The sequence below is a fragment of the Myodes glareolus genome, chromosome 5, assembly GCF_982192425.1.
Source record: "Myodes glareolus chromosome 5, mMyoGla1.1, whole genome shotgun sequence".
Lineage (NCBI taxonomy): Eukaryota > Metazoa > Chordata > Mammalia > Rodentia > Cricetidae > Myodes > Myodes glareolus.
In genome coordinates, this window is record NC_142030.1 from 15,246,107 (window position 1) to 15,267,850 (window position 21,744).

The following is a 21,744-nucleotide window of genomic DNA, read 5'->3' on the forward strand; positions in this document are numbered from 1 at the left end:
CTTGATTAAAGTCTTAAAGACATGTAATTTTAAAGTTTAGAAGAAAATATGGAAGAAAAATAGTATTTTCATAAAGAAAAACTATGTTAAAAATCATAAAGGCAGAAGTTGGACAGGAAAAGACTGGTAAGCTGGCCAAGAGTTTTGAAAAACAAAATTAACACAAAATTTAAAAATTATTCTCAGACTAAAAGAAAATGCTTGCAACCAATAATACCGAGCAAAGAACTCATATACAGACTTAAAAAGAACATAAAAAACAAAACAACAGGAAAATTAATGGAACAAAAAGACACCAATAGGTAAATCATTAGCAGCCAGAGAACACAGAAAAAGATGCTAAATACAATCAGAAAAGGGAGAAACCTAAGTTAACAAAAATGCTGCTTCACACTCATCCAACTGGCAAAAGTTAGTATCTGATTGCACCAAGGGCTGGTAGGGATGTAGAGAAATGGGAACTCTCACATGCTGCTCGGGGAGGGGGGGGGGATGAAAATGGATCCAAGCACTGTGAAAAACATTTGGGAAGATCTAGTTAAAGTTTAAAGTATATATAACACACAACCAGCTTGTACCCAAACTGCCCATCTGCAAAAGCAAAAATACTAAGATCCCCTCAGGACTAATTTCAGCAATGAAGAGCTGGAAGCAATGTAAGTATCCCACAACAGAAGGATATTTATACAGGGTGAGAGCAGTGCATTTCATTGCATTGTAGTAGTTATTATTACCGTTAGTTTGCAAAGCTCTAAATCACAGTTGGTTGCCCAAAACAAACAAACAAACAAACAAACAAACAAACAAAGGAAAGGAAAGGAAAGAAAGAAATGTGTTCCAGATCCATGTCATTCTTTGTGGTGGTGACTGGTGAGACCATTCATTACCCAACACTTTTGGCTTAAAGCTCATATAGCAGATATAATAAATGAACTAAATGCACATTCTTCTAACTAGAATGTTAAATGGTCTTTAGGGAGAAAACTGACCAATGGGCTGCTTATAGTACTTGATTGACATGAATTATTAACATAACATTGTATTTCTGACTATTAAAAAGCAGGCTTTAGTTGAGTGAGTACCCATGGCTGATTGAGCAGTTAAACTAAACTATTCAGCTGCCACAGTTGTTCAGTTGTTACAGTAGTAACAATTTCATTTAAAAGCTGGGTTTATGATGCAATGAATTAGTTATATCATGGCTTATTAAACTTGTTAGAAGAATTAAAACACATGAATCAAGAATGACACTTTCAATGCCATGTGCTTAGTTTGTATCTAATACTGTCAATGATACCATTAATTTTGAATATAATATTTACACAAGCATATATCTACATACTTCTCTAACTATAGACTATTTTTAGTTACCTATCTACCTACTTTTGCCTATTTCAGGTGAATGAGTGGTAATCTTCTATTTCTCTGTGTTTTATCAAAATTTAATGATGTCTAATGAACTGTTAACTTACTACACAATGTACTTAATCAGGCAGATTTCACTTAAAATTTTCAATTCCCTTTCCTGAATACAAATGTACAGTTGCGGAGCAACGCTGCTCCAGGGAGGCACCTTAACTGGCTCAGCTTCACTAGATGTGGACCTTGACTGGAGGTAAAACTTGATGCTCTGGTTCCTTATATAAGTGCTGCCAACAGGATCAGTCTAGGAAAATAAGTCAGGGAACAAAAAACAAACAAAAAAAACCAATCCAAGAAATTACGTTTTAACAATATGTAACTCTTAAGGCATGGTCATGACAACAATTCTTGAGGAGGATTTTAAAAAAAAAACCAAATTCACATTTGAATATTCACATTAGGGATGGCATTTTGCAAAAGCATGAGTTTTACTACAAACAAACATTTTGTTAAATATGGAGAACTGCTATAATTTGGCAACTGTATGGGAGTTACAGGTGAGTGGCCTTTTATAGGCAGTGGGTACAGGCAGGCAGGCATTCAAACAATTCCTAAGCAGTTAACCAAAGCTCCCGCCCCAAGCTTGCTGTTCATCTCTTACCATGAGCACTGACTTACACAGTATATTATCTGTACTCCATGGAAAACTTTTGTAAATTAGACATAGTTTTGTCCTACACAGTGAAATTGAGTCCTTTACCAGGTATTAATTGAAAGTAAAAGGAATTTAACATGCCCTTTGTGCTGGTCACTAATGGCAACTGTTCTGTTTACAGCAGTAAGAAGTACTATATTTGCTGCAACCTCAGTGGAACTCTGAAACACAGCTTATTCCAATACTGAGGGGACTTAAAAAGAACCACATGGCAGGACACTCTACTCTCTAGGTCCTCTCCAGTGGGACAAAACCCTGGGCTCCTCCCCCAACTCCCTCAGCTTTTCTAGCCAGCCAGCAGGAGTTCTCTGCAGCCAGGCTTCCCCCAATCACAAACAACCAAAAAAAGCCCAGGGTCAGATGGTTTTAGTACAGATTTCTACCAGAACTTTCAAGAAGAACTAATAGCTATACTCCTCAAAGTGTTCCACATAATATAAACAGAAGAGACATTGTCAAACTCTTTTTATGAAGCTACAGTTACCCTGATACCAAAACCACACAAAGACTCAACCAAGAAAGAGAATTACAGACCAATCTCACTTATGATGCAAAAATACTCAATAAAATACTGGCAAACCGAATCTAAGAACACATCAAAAAAATCATCTACCATGATCAAGTCAGCTTCATCCCAGAGATGCAGAACTGGTTCAACATACGAAAATCTATCAATGTAATCCATCATATAAATAAACAGAAAGAAAAAAAAACCCATATGATCATTTCATTAGATGCTGAAAAAGCATTTGACAAAATCTAACACCCTTTCATGATAAAGGTCTTGGAGATATCAGGGATACAAAAAATATATCTAAATATAATAAAAGCAATATATAGCAAGCCAACAGCTAACATCAAATTAAATAGAGAGAAATTTAAAGCGATTCCACTAAAATCAGGAACAAGTCAAGGCTGTCTACTCTCTCCATATCTCTTCAACATAGTTCTTGAAGTTCTAGTAATAGTAATAAGTCAACAAAAGGAGATCAAGGTGATTCAAGTTGGAAATTAAGAAGTCAAACTTTTGTTATTTGCAGATGATATGATAGTGTACATTAGTGACACCACAAACTCTACCAGAGAACTCCTACAGCTGATAAACACCTTCAGTGATGTGGCAGGATACAAGATCAACCCCCCAAAATCAGTAGTCCTCCTATACACAAATGATAAAGAAGCTGAGAGGGAAATCAGAGAAGCATTACCTTTCACAATAGCCAAAAGCAACATAAAATACCTTGGGGTAACACTAGCCAAAGAAGTGAAAGACCCGTTTGACAAGAACTTTAAGTCTTTGAAGAAAGAAACTGAAGAAGATACCAAAAAATGGAAAGATCTCCCATGTGCTTGGATAGGAAGGATCAACATAGTAAAAATGGCAATCCCACCAAAAGCAATCTATAGTCAGTGCAATCCCCCTCAAAATCCCAACACAATTCTTCACAGACCTTGAAAGAACAATTACCAACTTCAAATGGAAAAACAAAAAACCCAGGATAGCCAAAACAATCCCGTGATATGTTGTTCATATAAAATGGTCAACTTTGTCTCAATATGGTGAATTGCAATAATCTGGCAACTTTGCAGGAATTACAAACTAGTAGTAACAAACACCAGAATCAGCAAGACACAGCAAGGCCTCTTAGGGTGGTGTGTACTGGCCACCATTCAAACAATCTATGAAGTAAGGGTTTGGTGAGCATAACCAACACAGTTACTAATCAACTTCAGTCTTTCATTTTTAGATTTTTAAAACTGAAACTGAGGGACACTACATACGTATGTGTGGCAAAGATGATCCCAATAAATTGGTTTGCTTAGGCCTGAATCCAATCTCTTCATTGCACAGCCAGTCCTCTGTGTTCTACCAAGGGGCCTCCATGATAAGCACTCATAACAATAAGGATCATAGAGGTCAAGTTATATTTTCTAATAGTGAACTTGAACAAGAAGAGGAGAGTAAAAGATTAAAATGAGACTCAAGACAAATTTGCCCAGTTCACAAATTTGGGGAGAGTTAAGGAGAGGCAATCAGATCAAATTATTAGCTACATAAATCAGGGGTATTTCTCACTTTCTAGCATTCTCCCCTTTCTAGTGTCTATTTAATTATACAAATTGCAAGCAGTTCTGAAATATTTTATATTAAGAACTTAAAACTAACTCATTCACATTAGCTTTTATGAAGTGGAAGATTAATTATATATAGAAAACTGCTATGTGAAGAATAATCTAAACAATTTTTGATCTGTCACTAAAGCCTGGAGTCCTAATGCTCAGCTGTAAGACAGGAAATCCCGGGTAGAAGAAACTTTGAGACAAGGAATAAATCCAAATAACTTTTACCTCTAGGTCAGGCGAGTTCAGTATCTCTAAAACCAAGGGCAGAAAGCTCTCTGTTTTCCACCAATACTGACTCAGATTTTACAGCAGGCCTACTCCACGAGCGATGAGAACGAGAACAGAAGTGAGTACTGTACTTATACTGTCCAGCGCCAGGATCAGAACATGTAGTCACACCATTTTATTGGTATGTAGGCAAACAGAGTTTTCCCATTAAGGGCATTCTATGTCCAGGAATCAAACCAGAGTCAGGTGCTGGAACATTTTTGTGTTTTGTGATTTCATAACAATGTGACATGGCAGTGAGATACTAGAGAAAGAAAGTGATCCATTATCAGTTTAATTTGTAATTGCCTACTCAAATAATGCTTGAACCCTTTAATATAAATCTCTTTGTTCTTCGAGTTCACCTTATTTAGCTTCTTTAGGATCATGAATTATAGGCTCAATATCCTTTAATTATGGCTAGAATCCACTTATGAGTGAGTACATACCATATTCATCTTTTTGGGTCTGGGTTACCTCACTCAGGATAGTGTTTTCTATTTCCATCCATTTGCATGAAAAATTCAAGCTCCTGGATGTTGGAAGTAGATAAGATTGCCAGGCAAAAATTGGGAGATTGGGGGTGGGGGTGAGGTAGGGGTAAGGGGAGAGGGGAAGAGAGAAGTGAGAAGGGGAGGATGGGAAGAGCTTGGGGGAATGGGATAGTTGGGATGGAGGAAGGGTGGATATGGGAGCAGGGAAGTATATATCTTAATTAAGGGAGCTATTTTAGGGTTATCAAGAGACTTGGTATCCAAGGAGATGTCCCCAGCTTGTTCCTTGGGCTGCTGAGGAGAGGGCGCCTGAATTGGCCCTATCCTATAGCCACACTGATGAATATCTTGCATATTACCATAGAACCTTCACCTGGCGATGAATGGAGATAGAGACAGAGTCCTACATTGGAGCACTGGACTGAGCTCTCAAGGTCCAAAGGAGAAGCAGAAGGAGGGAGAACATGAGCAAGTAAGTCAGGACGAGAGGGGTGCGCCCACCCACTGAGACGGCAGGACTGATCTAATGGGAGTTCACCAAGGCCAGCTGGACTGGGACTGATGGAGCATGTGATCAAACTGGACTCTCTGACCGTGGCTGACAATGACGGCTGACTGGGAAGCCAAGGACAGTGGCACTGGGTTTTGATTCTACTGCAGGTACTGGCTTTGTGGGAGCCTAGTCTGTTTGGAAGCTCACCTTCCTAGACCTGGATGGAGGGGGAGGACCTTGGACTTCCCACAGGGCAGGGAACCCTGACTGCTCTTTGGACTGGAGAGGAAGGGGGAGGGAGTGGGGGAGGGAGAAGGAAATGGGAGGAGGTGGAAATTTTTAATAAAAAATAAAAAATTTGCTTAAAAAATCTCTTTGTTCTTTTGAAGATTCTTTGCCATGTATTATTCTTTTCTTATTGATTAGTTTTTCACTAATTAGTGACAATGAAAGAGAAAAAAAATGATCTTCTTAGCTGTATTTAATAAACCCTGGTTATATTGAGAACTACAGTTACATTTTAGAAAGACAAACCAGTATTAATCATAATAAAATAGAACAAAAACACTATATGTGCTTTTTAGAGCTGTATGTTCTTGAACCAAAAATTTCATTTAAAAAATCAACTTTGTTTTCTTCTTTAAAGGAACTAAGTAGCTATACTGGAGTAATATTTTAAAGTGGAAGTAAGTAGGAATATAAAAAAGTTCAACAATAACAATTAGAATGTTTGGAATTTTTAAAAATTGGAAGTTTAAAAATTACCACTTTCCTTTTCTAAGTGTGGTCTTCATAAGTACAAGTAACAAAGCTTAATAAAAATTAAAAAACTCACGGCAAAAATAATTTGGACATCAAACTTAAAAAAAAAATTCCGGGTTTTTGAAAGGATTCTATTAAAAGCAGAAAACTCAGGAAACAGACTGCACTATCATATAATTTCTGGATTAAAACTTCGGGATATTCATTAAATGTTCTAGAATTAAAAATGTCTAAGATTAATCTTAAAATTAGCTCACAATAGTTCATACACATACCCCTACAAATAACTAACATTTTTTAAATCATTATTACTGTATTTAACCCCTAGACACTATTGAAGATATTACAGCATTAAATCTAAGTAGTTAATTGAGTTACTGATGTAGTAAAAGCCAATAAATATGATATCCATAAAAAGCAGAGCCATGTCAAGTTAATAGTTATCTTAATGATTACAAGAACAATTAAAAAGGTGAATAGTAAAAAGCAACACATAACACTAATGGATGGCATATTCCGGCATATTGTTCAAGGGAAGATCTTGGAAATAAATCTTAACAGTATAAAAAGTTCACTCAATACTTTTAAATTATAATCCACTGATAAAGGATATTTTAATGAAAATACCTTTCCCTATTTTTGTTAACTCATTTTCTCTATGTAAACATAGAAATGAATTATTCCGATGAGTAGGAATTAAGAGACATTTACTATATTCTATTGTCATTTTTATGTTCTACTAGCTCATATATACGCGTGTGTACATATATATATGTAAACAAAACACCTGAATATTGTAATTTTTGTTCACAATGCATGACAGTGTCATGCAAAAAAAATCTATAATGGTTCCTGAATCTATTAAGATTTTTCTAGCAAATTATCCTCACAATAAATTTTTAAAATTTATTATAATATAATAAAATAAAAGTATTTTTCTTTCCCAGAGCCAGGCAGCTGTTCGATTTAAGTGATTTCACACAAATGCCTCAAATTACACAGCATGTTTTTCCAGTAAACAATAACGAAGACAATCCATCTTGAATGTGCATGACTGGTGCCTCAGACACCTTGATACGGCCAGGGTTGCACAAATAGCAGCACTCTTGTCTGCAGCTTGTTTTAAAATAAAAGAGACTGAAATTTGCTATAGATGATAAGTGACAATTTATTTAAAAACAGCTTGTATCTAGTGCCAGGAGGTGGTGGCGCACACCTTTAATCCCAGCACTCTGGAGGTAGAGCGTGGTGGATGTCTGTGAGTTCAAGGCCAGCCTGGTCTACAAGAACTAGTTCCAGGACAGGCTCTAAACCAACACAGAAAAACCCTGTCTCGACAAACCAAAATCAAACCAAAACAAAACAAAATAAAAACTCAGCTTTTATCTAATATTGCTTGCATTGGGAACTATAATTCGAAACTAAAAACATTGACTATTTTTTTAATCAAATTTGATTTTAGCAAGAAGCATATTCCTGAAATAAAAACATCTAATATCTTGTATTCAAAACACCTAAACCTTCAAACTTTTTGTGAAAGTTATCTCTGTTAACAGTCCACTAGAGTTATAGAAATATCATTTCATTTGAAAAACAGTAAATGTAATACTGTATTATCCTACAACTAGTCATAATAAATTACTGAAGATTATGGCCTCAAGTATAATTTTCTAGTTACAAATAATTTAAATTATTTGTCTTCACGGAAATTTTTCTTAGAAGTTATTCTCAGTATACTGAGTTGAATATCAACTCTAGAGAATTACACTCTAGGAAAAGTAGCAGGGAATTAAACTGTATGTGGCTCCTTCTAGTGTCTCCTCCAAATTCTAAAGGAACAATCTGAAACAAGACACTCTGTGACATTTGGTATTAAAAGAATCATATGGATTTTTCTAGTCATTTGTATCCATACATTAGCAACACTACTTATAATTTTCTTATAATGCGCCTAATTAAATACCATTTACAGAGAATTTTAAGTCTTCAACCTGAAAATGGGACCTAACAGCATAGAAATGGCCAACATTACTTTGGACACTTACTTATTTCTGTTATATTTCAAGGGTAAGAATATTTTAAGTTTACGAAAGCATTCAACTATCTGAAAACATGGTACAGATGTGAAATCATATGTCAAGGTTAGATTCAAGGGCACTATTAGGAATAGTAACTATGTGTGTCCTACTGAAACGACAATGTTACACTCATGCCCCCGGGACTACTTTCACTATGCCACCAAAATGCTCCCATGTAACTTCTAATTTACAATTCCCAATTACACCCTTTACAAACATAGTACTTTACAAATTAAAAAAAAAGTCAGATACTAAGCCAAGGAAGAACTGAAGGAAGCTGGAAAAGGAGATAATCAAGGCTGTCATACTGACAGGTTAAAAAAAATGTAGGTAATTTTCACAGATTCTGGGTAATGGTGGCTTACTTAGATGCTGTAGTAAAAAGATATAGAATTAAGAGTAAGAACCATAGTGTAATCATTTCCCTCAATATATTTTTTTATTTCCTAAGTTAACAAAATGTTCTAGGTGGCCAAATCTCCTACATAACAAAATCAGTAATAAAACAAAATCTTTCTGAATTATAACCTTATTAAAAACAAGCCATCATCAATTTATTCAGTTCACAGGCTGATAATTCAAATCTAGTACATATGGTCAGACAAATACTAGCCTTCCCATTACAAAATAGTTACCATATACTATTATTAGTTTGATAAATTCAAATATCTAATTGTTTAACTATAAATTTCAAAACCAATCAAAACATCTGTAGAACCAGGAATGTTTTATAGACCTCTAACAGAGGCCAGCTGAACTCATAGGTCTAGTGAGTACAACACTGACATGTAAACAGTCATGTAAAACTGTTTGTAATGCTAGTGTTATTTACGTGTCAACCTTCATCAGTTCAGAAAGAACACATGAATCAATGGCCATCCCACTACTCTGCATGTTCACCACAAACCAAAAAGTACTTCATTTCAAACTTTTCCTGTCTAGGAACTTGGGAATAAGGGTGCTTGCTCAACACTAAGTTGACAAGCAAAAGTAAGGTTGTACCTCCTGTGAATGTCCTTTAGAGCTATTTAACACAGTACATGGAAATCCAGTTAAACAGTATTGGATAACTACTTCTCTGTGATGTGTGTGAAGGTGCTTGGATGGAGGCTGGCTCATAAAAGCCTGAGATCTTTCCACATACAGATTCCCACCTGTGTATCAGAATACATAAGAGGGGAAATGGCCAAACACTTTCAAGTCAAGAAGCATGGAGCTACTAGCATTGGCAGTGGGAGATATTTTCAGTGTTAACAATACATAGAAAGAATAGTTTAAATCTTGACATTATCTTAGGACACAAAGAATCCACTATTAATATTACTTTCCTAAATCTATACTGTGTAAGATACTTAGAGAAATTCTTCTCACATGCATTAAACAAACACACTTAGCTCACAATTTCTCCAGAACTGATCTATGTAAGATCTAGTCAATGAAGTCTACAAATTGCCTCAGCACTCTACATATTTGTTTATATCAGATTTTCTCTGAGAGACTCATTTACCTTGTATCTGAATAATTTAGAAAGCACATTTTTGAAAGGTATCTTACTGTTTTAGTTGTATAAATTTATATGAAGAACATTCCTAAAGCTCTGCGGCCAAAGCTAAAATGGAAGGAAAAAGAGAAACACAGGGAGGAGAGGAGTGGTGGCAAGAGCAGCAGCACATGCATGCGGTAGTGAAATGACACAGGTCACATGGCACACGGCACATGCTCAAGGGCTCTGCAGCCAAAGGCAAGGAACAAAAGGCAGGCAGAAGGCACTAGGATAGCACACAGTGTGGGAATCTTACACGTCTGCCTTTGCTAGCTGGAGTACAGGACGGGGAGCGCTTCAACAGAGAGAGAACACCATGTTACACATACTCACTGAGAAGACACCAAGCCCTCTGTATCAACACATAGCATACAGACATATGAAAAAAGCCACTGTTTTGATACATCCAAGTACATATATATCCAGGAAAACTGTAGGATAAAAACAGTAAGGAAACAACTGCTCAGACGTGGTCTAAGGCTGATGAGGTTTTCATTGGCACAGGTATTGTGATCCACATGACAACACTCTATTGAGAAGTGGACAATTTCAACAACAACAAATCTATCAAATCTATTTAGTTTTGCTACTGTTTGACATAAAATACTTATTTTGGCCCTAGTACCCACTCCAACAAATCACCCACAAAATATACAATTAAGCAAATTTGCTTTATACATTTACTACCCTACTCTTATTAAAGATGACTTTTAAAATGTTTTGAACTAAATTAGAAATCATCAGTAATGACAATATATAAAACAAAAACGTAGTTTTAAACTTCCACCCCGACCTCATCTTCATCCTTGAGATTGGCTATGAGAGAATGTAAAAGAGAATGGGTCAAAATGATAGTAAAATCAAGACACTAGTGAAGGGAGGAACCATGACTGAGATCGATATTCTGGAGCACCTCAGTAAGATTTTATATGAGGCTAAAGTTTATGCCTAAACTCTGCCTGCTGAGATAATCCATTTCTCCTGTTGCCAAAATATTAGAAACAGACAAAACAAACTAAGAAAAAAAATCATGAACGGTAAAATGATTCTGCGTTGTTCTAAATAATGAAGTGATAGTTTTAATAGGCCCAAATTAAAGAATAAAAGTAGTAGAAGAGCAGAAAGCAGATTTGGAGAGGACCTATGAGAAGTAAAACTGAGAATCCTGAAGGTAACAGTGGTCCTGTGTGTGGAGGGGTGCGGAGAACATGGATGATATGTAGACACAACACCAAATTAAACTTGCAATTATGTTTAACACAAACCTTTTTCTAAACATGCAAGGTTGAGCTGCAATTAGATGTTCTTTAATAATCTCTTCTATAGTGATAACAGGGCATAGAAGGGGATGACCAGAAGGATGGGATAAGCATGGTGCATAATAATACCATATCTAGGATAAAGAGTAATCTAGATTCAATTATCCTTAAAAACTCAAAATGCTTAACAATGGGAGCTACTGAACTTGAGTTTTAGAATATCTTGGATATGGAACATGAACACATCAAAGACTTAATGCTACTACTGAAACAATTTTACTATGACTTTAATGATAAAATGAATGAATTGCTAACATTAGGAAAGAGCCATAGTTATGAACAATAAACAAAAGAAACAAGAGGGTTATATTATAAATTAAGAATAGAATTCTTTTTAATGGGAGCTTAGTGCTAGCCCTCTCTCTAGTAGAAAATAAGGTTATTTCCTAGTAGTCATGGGATTTGACAATTCCAAAGAAGATGCTGTGGTTCATGTTCTTAGCCAGAGGAAGGCTAAGGAATAAAGACAGAAGGAAGCAGTGAAGTGAAGTCACACTGGTAGATGAGAAATGAAGCTAACGAGGAGGAAAAGAGGACTGCCTAGCAAGGAAATACCCTAACACTCTTAAAGGCATGATACGATTTCTTTAAATAGTCTAGCACTTTATGAGAGCAGTACTATAGCATAACTATTTGTCAGATAAGCAAACGTAGGTACTGAGAGGCCAGGTAATTTCTTTCAAGCACCATGCTAGAAAGTGGAAGAGCCAGCTTATGAACTTTACCAGAACAATGAGAGGACAGAAGAATGAGCACCATTATGCCTTAGGAAAGTCAGAACATGAGCACTGACTCAGCAGCTTTTTGCGCTCAGCTTCTTTTCACTGTGTACTAAGAATTCCTCTGCACTACTATAAAATTCAGCTCTGTGCTCGAGGAGTTTCTGCTGCACAGCAGTGGTTGAAGGATCAGAAAGGGGAAAGGAAGGTGGGAAGTGGCCTTGACTTGGTGCACTTCCATTACACCCAGAAGAACAATCCCAGAGTGCTCCTGAGAGCAGGGGCCTGGCAGAGATGTTCTTCACACATCTCTATGAAGAAGAGTTTGTTTGCTGAAATACACACTGTTGTGTAATCTAAGAGTATAAGGGAAAAAAAAAGACAAAGGCAAGAGTTTGTTAAGGAAAAGTGAAAAAAACTTATCAGCAAAACGAACTCCATAATTTACTCAAACTTTCTCTTCATTCTTTCTACTGTGAATAATAAAAACATCACACTGTTTTAACATAAGAAACAGCAGATTGCAACATGTATTCTCACATTTTTCAAAGACAGTTATCTTTCAATTACATTATAGAATCATCCAGCATAATTTACTGTTTTAGAAATAACAACAAAAAATTCCATTTTGGAGAAACAGGTTTGGTCCATTTCCAAACATACCAAAAAGTCTAGATCTATGTTGTTTAGCAATTTGAAGAAAATTATATCAAGAATTTTTTTCCAGGGAAAAATTGTTCTGAAATCATCTTCTGAATATATTGTACTTAAACAAAATATTAATGACTTCCCCTCATTTAAAAATACTTATGTATATTATTTACACTTAAAGTCTTCTATCTTTTAATTTCTGGGAAGTGTTCATGTTCACCAGGATGTCAAATTTTATGTCAAGGATTACTAAGTCATCTAATGTGAAATAGAAAATGTATCCAAAGGCAGTGTAAGTAGAAAATGAATGTACTACACATTTACTAGTAACTTCTAAATTAATAAATCTACAGGATTACTTCATACAGAATATGCTATAGCATCCAATTTATGGGGCATATAGCACACATGTTAATTTAAAATTACTTTCCACATTAGAAAACTGTCCATATTAAAAATTGACTTATATTCTTACTGTGAGAATTTAACTTTTTAAATGTCACTTTTTTTGATTTCTCCAGAGACTTATTTTAAACCAACACAGAAACAGCAAGATGCTAAAAAGAAAAGGAGAAAGTAAAACAGAAATCATGAAAAATGAAAGTGAACAATTTCTTATAAATAGTGACAATATTTAAGTAAGCATTCTAGTCAAAGAATGGAAACAGAGATTCGCCAAAGGCCAAAGTAATTTTAAAAGTGTTTCTTACTTTACTACGTTTAATAATAATAAACTACTATATTTAAGATAAGAAAAAAGCATTTTGCTCACATAACTCCAAGTGATATTTTTAAAACTGCATTACTAGGCAAATTCTTCAAATCAATTCACTGATCTTTTTTACTGAAGGATGCATTGGTTTGAAAATTAAAGACTTACGTCATCCAAAAAATCAATCAGTGAGGATGAGGAAGAAGAAAAGGAATCCTATTTAACGAATTCAGCAATAAAAAAATAGAAAATATGGATGAAGCAATTTAATACAAACAAATAATAAATCAAAATTTGTAAATCAATTGAAAGGCAAATGACATTTGTTAAATAAATAAATGAGGAAAGCAGTCACTGTCACTGTTGTCAGGGAACCAAGGGCTACTTTTCAAAGAATGATTCTTCCTTCCTCAAAGGAATGAAATTCAGCTACTGTTCCCAAAGTAATAAAATGAAAGCTCCTGGAAAATCCCTGATTATTAAATTAGTGGTACACTTCTGAAAACAGCAGCTGAAACAGGTTGTCAGAACCTCTGCTTCTACTGCTTCCTGCTGGAACATAAGCAATTTTGTCTACTCTGGTCATGGCCGTAGATTCTGGACTTCTAACTGCTGAGCAAGATGATAACCAATACTTGCATTTTCTGACATAAAACATACTTTGACATTATAGTGACTTTTTTTCAGCAGAATATTTAAATAATAAAGAATGACAAAGAGCTACATAATCGCTATTTCAGAGTATAGCTAACAAGAGTGTAAGTTAGCAATTTTACCAAAAAGCAGTATCCTTATTGCATACTTCTTAGGAAACGGACCAGGACCGAGTCCAGGTGAGCTACTGTGTGCTCATGCTCTCGCTGCTTATGTGGCTGAGCCTGCTCTTAGGTCTAATAACAACCTCGGGTTTCAGATTTTCTTGGATGTTTATATTACACACAAGTGTGGTCAGACTTTTCATAAGAAACAGACATATTCCTCCCTTCCAGGTTTCTATTCACTTATATGACTCTGGGCTCTCTACTGTGGCTGCAATAAAAGTTTTACTGCAAGTAAATTTTAGATTCCAGAGCAAATTTAAAGCAGACCCAGAGATATTCAGAGCAGTCACTTACTTCAAATTGATCCAGAGCATCGGTAGGCGTATTCAAAAATGCCAAGAAAGAATGCTGTGAGTCTTGGTGCTCTATACCTAGAAGACAGCAGCAACTTTTTTTTAAAGTAGAACAATTAAAACTCATTTTCACGGATAACCTTTCCTGTCTCAATCTATTGAAGTATTTAAAAATAAAACTACTAAATTAACTTTACATAGTTAAAAAAGCAAAATATATTAGTGTTTCCAAGACTCAACGGTTAAATTAGACTAGGTTCCATGATAGTTCTCTAAGTCAACAGTTAACAAAATTCTTTCTCGCTAGTACAGTGGTTCTCAACCTGTGGGTAGTGACCCATTTGGGAGTTGAATGATCCTTTCACAGGGTCACATATCAGATATTTATATCATGATTCAAAACAGTAGCAAAATTACAAGTTATGAAGTAGCAATGAGATAAATGTATGGCGGGGTTACCACAGCATGAGGAGCTGTGGTAAAGAGCAGCAGCTTTAGGAAGATTGAGAACCCCTGATCTTGTATATCATAATAAAATAAAATATAATCTTTTGGGCAGTTTGAAAAAATAAAAAACTAGAAATTTTTCTATTTGTGATTTTTCTAAACTTATTTACCACCCAAACAAGGTTTCTCTTTTGAAATACATTTCAAAAAATAATCTTTTCAGAATTTATGAAATACACTTATTTCATAAATAACACAGTGATAAAAATAAGTATACTTAATTAATTTCCCATCTCAGGTATTAGCTTACTGAAGAATGAGGAATCCAAAATTTAGTTTTTCTCACATGATTTTTTTAAAGGGATTTGTTTTTTTTTAAAGATTTATTTATTTATTATGTATACAACATTCCTTTTACGTATGATTGCATGCCAGAAGAGGGCACCAGATCTCATTATAAATGGCTGTGAACCACCATGTGGTTGCTGGGAATTGAACTCAGGACCTCCGGAAGAGCAGTCAGTGCTCTTAAACGCTGAGCCATCTCTCCAGCCCCTCAGATGATTTTTTTTTTTAAAAAACAGTAAGCTTAAATACATAATCTCAAAACAATTCTCAAAACAGAAATGATATAAACACTAGGGCAGATAAAGTAGAAACAGTCTATCATGCAATTTAAAAGTTTTATAAATTTTATGTATATGAATGTTTTTCCTTCATGTATGTGTACTACATGCATGCAGTTCTTAAGGAGGCCAGAAGAGGGCATCAGAACCCTGGGACTGGAGTTATAAAATGTTTTGAGCCATCATGTGGGTGCTGAAGATTAAACCTGGGTCCTCTAGAAAAGTAGCCAGTGCTCTGAACTGCTGAGCCATCTTTCTAGCCCCTACTACACAACTTTGACTTTTTCATCTTGAAGCGTTATCAACTATTTGTGTTTCTCCCTTCAGACCCATCTAGCACAAGGCAGGCACTGTCTGCAACTATATTTGTGTGCTTACCCACATATGTGCATTTAGAGGTCAGTAGTCAGCTGTCTTGTTTTATTGGTCTCTATTTTGTTTTTGGTTTGTCTATTTGTTTGTTTTTAGAGACAGGGTTTCTCTGTGTAACAGTCCTAGCTGTCCTGGAACTCACTTTGTAGACCAGGCTGGCTTTGAACTCACTGAGATCTGCCTGCCTCTCCTTTCCAAGTCCTGGAATTAAAGGTGTGTGCCACCACCACCCAGCTTCCATTTTGTTTTTGAAACATCACTAAGACTAGAGCTCACCATCTGGTTAGAATGGCTGTCAGCAAGCTCCAGGGAGTTTTTCTTTTGTCTCTCTTTGCTGTGATTATAGGTGTATGCTGCCAAGTGAGCATATGACACACTGAGTCATCTCCCCATCACTGATTTATATGCTTCTTACTATTACTCTGATATATCATAGTTATCAAATAGGCAGTTCTGAAATTTATTTAGTAAACAAATATTTATGATGAGTTTACTATGAACGGCAGCTAAAGGCTCTTGCTACCAAGCATGAAGACCTGAGTTGAATCTCTAAGACCCACATGGTGAAAGAGAAAACTAACTCCTAAAAGTCATTCTCTAACCTCTATATATGTGCAATGACATGCACACACCCCCCACACCATACACACAAACAAATGTTTTTAAAAGAGCCTACAATAGTAGCAGATTCTGTACTAGATACTGGGAATAAAATAGTAATAAAGTATAGAAAAGGTCTTGCCCTTATTTTGTAAACATATTTAGACAGCACAATATATTATGTTGTAACATGAAATTTTATTTTGGAATATTCTGAATAAAAAAGCCCTTAACATGCTTTCATAAAGCAATATGCTATAAGGTTAAAAAGCCTTTTCTTAAGTTTAGATATAATCTAAAAATAATGCAGGCAATTGGATGTGTCAGTTTTATTTGGCACAGGTGTCATTCTTGTTGAATTGCCTTTAGCACCACAAGGCCACTCATGTGTTACATACTGTTTTTCTTCCTTAATATATCTCTCCTCCACTGTTCATGAATTAAAATCAAGCATGATCATTTTAGCAGGATGGCTTATTCTTTTATTCCTATTCACTTTTGCTCATAAAGAAAGTCAATCAACCATGACACAAAACTGTAACATCAAGTACTGCAATGCCTTTATGTGGCTGATCACTCCGTTCTCCACAGTGTAAGTGGACACAAAGACCAACCAGCTTTATCCCTCACTGTGTTATGGAGATGGAAAATGATAAGAGTAATCCTTAGCCAAATACAAAGTTAATTTATTAATCCAGTAACTGATGAGAGCCTTTGTCAGAAAAATAGATTTTGGATAATCCCATATAAAATAACCCTTTACTAAGTCACACTCTGAATTTATTTTTACTAAATCATCCACTCTTAATGTTCACATTATGGAAAGATTGCATAAGAAGTTCATATCATAGGGATATGATATACTCTGAGCTAATTCCATGTGAAAAGAAAAATGGAAGGTCTCAAGAAAATGCTAATAAAATCTTGGAAATCACATAGGACAAGCAATGTAATCATCAAACTGGAAAAACACAACAAACACCCAAATAATTCTTACTAAAATAATCAATATTTAATTAGTTATCTTAATTATTTTATATTGTTTCCTTGACTGTCCTTCCTGTACCCATATGATTTTTGTACATTGCAGGCACATAAAAAGTGTTAATAAAAGTAGTTCCAGCACTTAGGGGAAGGGGTAAGAGGATTCTGAATTCAAGAACACCAGGGGCTACTCTGCAAGACTGTCTCAAAAACAACCTCGCCCTTTTCAAGTTTCTCCACTAAGTTCTAAAGTTAACATCCCAGCACTACTTTTGAAGTGACTACCTTATATGATGACATGTGAGAACATTATAAACACTTCACAAAATACTTTAATTCCAACCTCAAAAGCTCCTCATGAAATATTTTGTAACACTGAATAACAGTCAAATTTGTGGCAAATTGGTCACTTCTGTAACTAAAAATTCTTAATCTAATGCATATTAACTAATCCATAGTAGCTCGGCCCTGCATGTGTGCACGTATATATTCTTGCATGTATTTGCGTTCATGTGTGGTTGCTAATGCAAAGAATTCTTCATCTACACAGTAAGCTGGCTCTCACACAACAAAGGACATTCAGAACAGCAAGTCCTGATACAAACACATTCCCATACCCTTTTCAGATCTAAGCTCTTCGGTGTCCTTTATCAGCTGCTCAATTTCGGATAGTAGTTCCAAGTTCTTCTTCTCTGAATCCTTCAGTTTACTTACATAAGAGGAAAAAGAAGACAGTCATTTAGTAATTTTGTAGAGCTGGGCTTATTTGATTTAAATGTGTGTGAGGCTAAAGTAGGAGACCATAAACTACTGCATGAAAGACAAATACAGCTGGTTACCTGCTATTATACAAATTAATAAAGCAAGCCAGACTCATTCATTTCTGTAAAGAGGATGGCTGTCAGGGCTGAGATGCAGCTAAGGAGCAGAGGACTTGCCTGGCACATGTGAAGCACTGGCTCAACTCTCAGCACGGAAACACGTAAGAACAGGAGGGCTGCTGCACTGTGGTCACAGAGCTGAGCAGAGAAGTGTTTGCTGACCCTGAGCTGAATTATTAAATTTAACAATATTATGGAACCACAGCTAATGTAAGAATTCTTTCAGACCTTGCTCATGTATCACCATGTAACTAGAGCATATACATGAATCTATAACTTTCAACCTGACTCAGCTCTGCTTTATGAATAATGTTAAACTCCAATGTCCTGGGTAAAGAAAAAAAAGATGACACTTACTCATATTATAATGCTGAAAATGATACTCAATAGTTCTTTATACAAGGTTTACTTCATATTATTCAGAAAAAAAATCTCTTTCAATACATCATAAGTACATTTACATAAAATGTACTTAATTTGTATCTGTTATATATAACAAAAGGTCATAATTTAACAGAAATGTGTGTCTGTCCTTTGATAAGAAATTAATGATTTCAGCTTAAGTCTCAAGGCACCATACCACTCAAAACCAAATCTGTACCCCTACATTTCTCTCATGCTTGTGGAAGTTTTGATATTCTGAGCCAGATAAATTTTTAAATTTATAGTTTAATTTTTAATGTAAACTTACTGTTGTCCCACTACTGTTACTGCCAACTAATTTTTTAAAAGATTTATTTATCTTTATCCACAAGCATAAATATGTATGCCTGCATGAGTTTATGTATATACCACATGCATTCAAATTACCTAAGGAGGCCAGAGTGCTTTGGATGCTATGGAACTAGAGTCACAGGCAGTTGTGCGCCTGATCTGAAAATCAAAACTTCGTCTCCTGCAAAACCATTAACAACTCTTAATTACTGAGCCATCTCTCCAGCCCTGTGACTTATTTTTGAAGCATCTTTATATCTAATCAAATTACAATTTTTCATTTTATCATTTCTATATGTGAAATACAATTTGCTGCTCTTGTGACAAGAATTGAGGGGTATGTTTACTAGCTAACTTCCCTGGATACCAGGAGTTTGCTTATTTTTAAAACACAAAGGAACCTGGAAAATAATCATAATTATTTCACCATTACAAAACTTAACTTCTTGAAAAAAACCAAACCAAAACAAAACAAAATAAAACAAAGAATCTACAAAACTTAACATTGATAAAATGATCATTTGTTTTTACCTTAGGTCTTTTGACCTAAGGTAGAGGCTGCAATTTTCAGGTGTTTGTATTTTGTTCTGACAGTAAAGCTGCAATCTATACAGAATGAGAGAATTTCAGATTTAATAGAATAAAATTTGAGTCAACTAAACTTTACAAATAAGGGGAAGAAAGAATAAAGAATGAAATGTTATTTGAAAATAATAATTCATCTATGGATAAGCCTAAAGAAAACAAGACTGTATGAGACTTTCACTAGAATTACATCTTTTCTGTTTCAAATCTGCACAACGTTTTCTGCACTACTTTGTGCATATTTGTGTGTGTGCATTTTGTGTGTATTTGTCTGTGTGTGTGTGTTCACTTTGTATGTATATGTTTGGGTACTTGTGCACTTTGTGTGTATTTGTATGCATGTGTCTGGGTGTGTGTGCACTTTGTATACATTTGTGCATATGTGTCTGTGTGTGTGTGTGTATTTTGTGCACATTTGTATATGTGTGTCTGGTGTGTGTGCACTTTATGTGTATGTGTCTGGGTGTGCACTTTGTGTATATGTATCTGGGTGCATATGCACTTTGTATACATTTGTGTGTATGTGTCTGGAAATATGTGCACTTGTGTGTATGTGTCTGGATGCATGTGCACTTTGTGTATATGTGTATACATGGGTCTGGATGTGTATTTTGTGTACATTTGTGTGTATGTGTCTGGGTGTGTGTGTGTGCACTTTGTGTGTATTTGTATGCATGTGTCTGGGTGTGTGCATGCACTTTGTGTGTATTTGTGTGTATGTGTCTGGGTGTGTGCATGCACTTTGTGTGTATTTGTATGTATGTGTCTGTGTGTGTGTGCACTTTTATGTGTTGTCTGGGTGTGTGCGTGCACTTTGTGTGTACGTACTTTGTGTGTGTCTGGGTGTATGTGCAGTTTGTGTGTGTCTGGGTGTGTGCATGCACTTTGTGTGTATGTGTCTGGGTGTGTGTGCACTTTATGTGCATTTGTGTTTTTTTCTTTTTTGTTTGTTTTTTCCCTTGGTTTCTCGAGACAAGGTTTCTCTGTGTTGCTTTGGTGCCTGTCCTGGAACTAGCTCTGTAGACTAGGCTGGCCTGAAACTCACAGAGATCCATCTTTTCTATCTCCCAAGTGCTGGGATTAAAGATGTGTGCCACCACATAGTGTATGTGTATGTATGTGTCTGGGTGTGTGCATGAATGTAAAGGGCAGGGGTCAGCAGCAGGTGTCTTCCTCAACAGTTTTTCACCTTAGTCTCAGAGACAAAGTTTCTCACTGATTTCGGAGTGCACTAATCTGGCTAGATGCCTACTAAGGTCCGGGAGCCCTCCTGTCCTTGCCTTTCCAACCCGGGGATTCAGGGATTCCAAGCAGATGCCATGGCTCCCAGCTCCCCTGCTCCCCCCTTTTTTTATGATGTGAGGATCAGAGATCAAATGCTAGGTCTTCATGCTTACAAGATACACACTTTACTGACTGAGTCATTGTCCCAAAGCTGTTCATCACTTTTTTTGGTGGGGAACAGAGCTGGGGATTAGATCCAGGGCCTTGGGCATGCCAGGCAAGTATTATACTACTCAATTTTATTTCCAACCACATGTGCATCACTTTTTGTTTAAAACAACAACAACAACAAAAAAAAAAAACCCAGCAGATAGGCAGCTAAACACGTAACTGCTTTTCAAATACTTTCCAAAAAACTTATAAACTATTGTAATAAGATGAAATTATTGATCCTTACCATTCCGTTATAATGTTTGATGCTTTAACCTTATTCAGTTCTTCCTGGATGGCCTGCTTAGCTCTAATTTCTGCATCCAGAGCTGATTGCAACTCTAGTCTGGCTGACATGTCCAGTTTTGCAAAACGACGCATTTTCCAGGGCATATCCTATAGAATAATATGATTATGTCTTAGTTCCTTCCTATTTTATTCTTAACATTTAAATCTCATAGTACAAGTGAATCCAGAAGCTATTTTATAAGCCATATCACTGAAACTGAGTGGAACTGGCACATAATTTGTGAAATGCATTTTTCATTAAATCCAGAAATAACAATAAATATGTATAACTGAACAGAAGTAACTGGTTTCTCTTTTCAGCTCCTTCAATAACAAATGGCTAGCTATAAAATAACAGCTAACAGTGACATTTTATATTTTCTTAAACTGGAATCGACCTCAACTAACTTATTTTTCATGAAAACTTTTACAGCAAGTGAAAGCCTGGGAAAAGTGGTAC

At 35.7% G+C, this 21,744-nt stretch overlaps 1 protein-coding gene across 13 annotated transcripts in view; it reads right to left on the reverse strand.

Moving 5' to 3' along the window:
• The window catches only part of Cdc42bpa (CDC42 binding protein kinase alpha), a 222,115-nt gene that overhangs the window by 36,534 nt on the left and 163,837 nt on the right, over positions 1-21,744 (reverse strand). For 5 of the 13 annotated variants that reach the window (XR_015001239.2, XM_085687629.2, XM_085687631.2 and 2 more), the window contains 5 exons: positions 21,244-21,392; positions 18,000-18,091; positions 14,355-14,431; positions 13,408-13,455; positions 10,095-10,133 (listed from right to left, as the gene is read on the reverse strand). Coding sequence is in view for 12 of the 13 variants with exons in the window: in XM_085687629.2 (XP_085543755.1) it covers positions 10,095-10,133; positions 13,408-13,455; positions 14,355-14,431; positions 18,000-18,091; positions 21,244-21,392 (405 nt within the window). In the remaining variant the exon portion in view is untranslated. The remainder of the gene's footprint in view (positions 1-10,094; positions 10,134-13,407; positions 13,456-14,354; positions 14,432-17,999; positions 18,092-21,243; positions 21,393-21,744) is intronic. The other 8 variants (XM_048436482.3, XM_048436480.3, XM_048436477.3 and 5 more) reach the window with 3 other exon arrangements.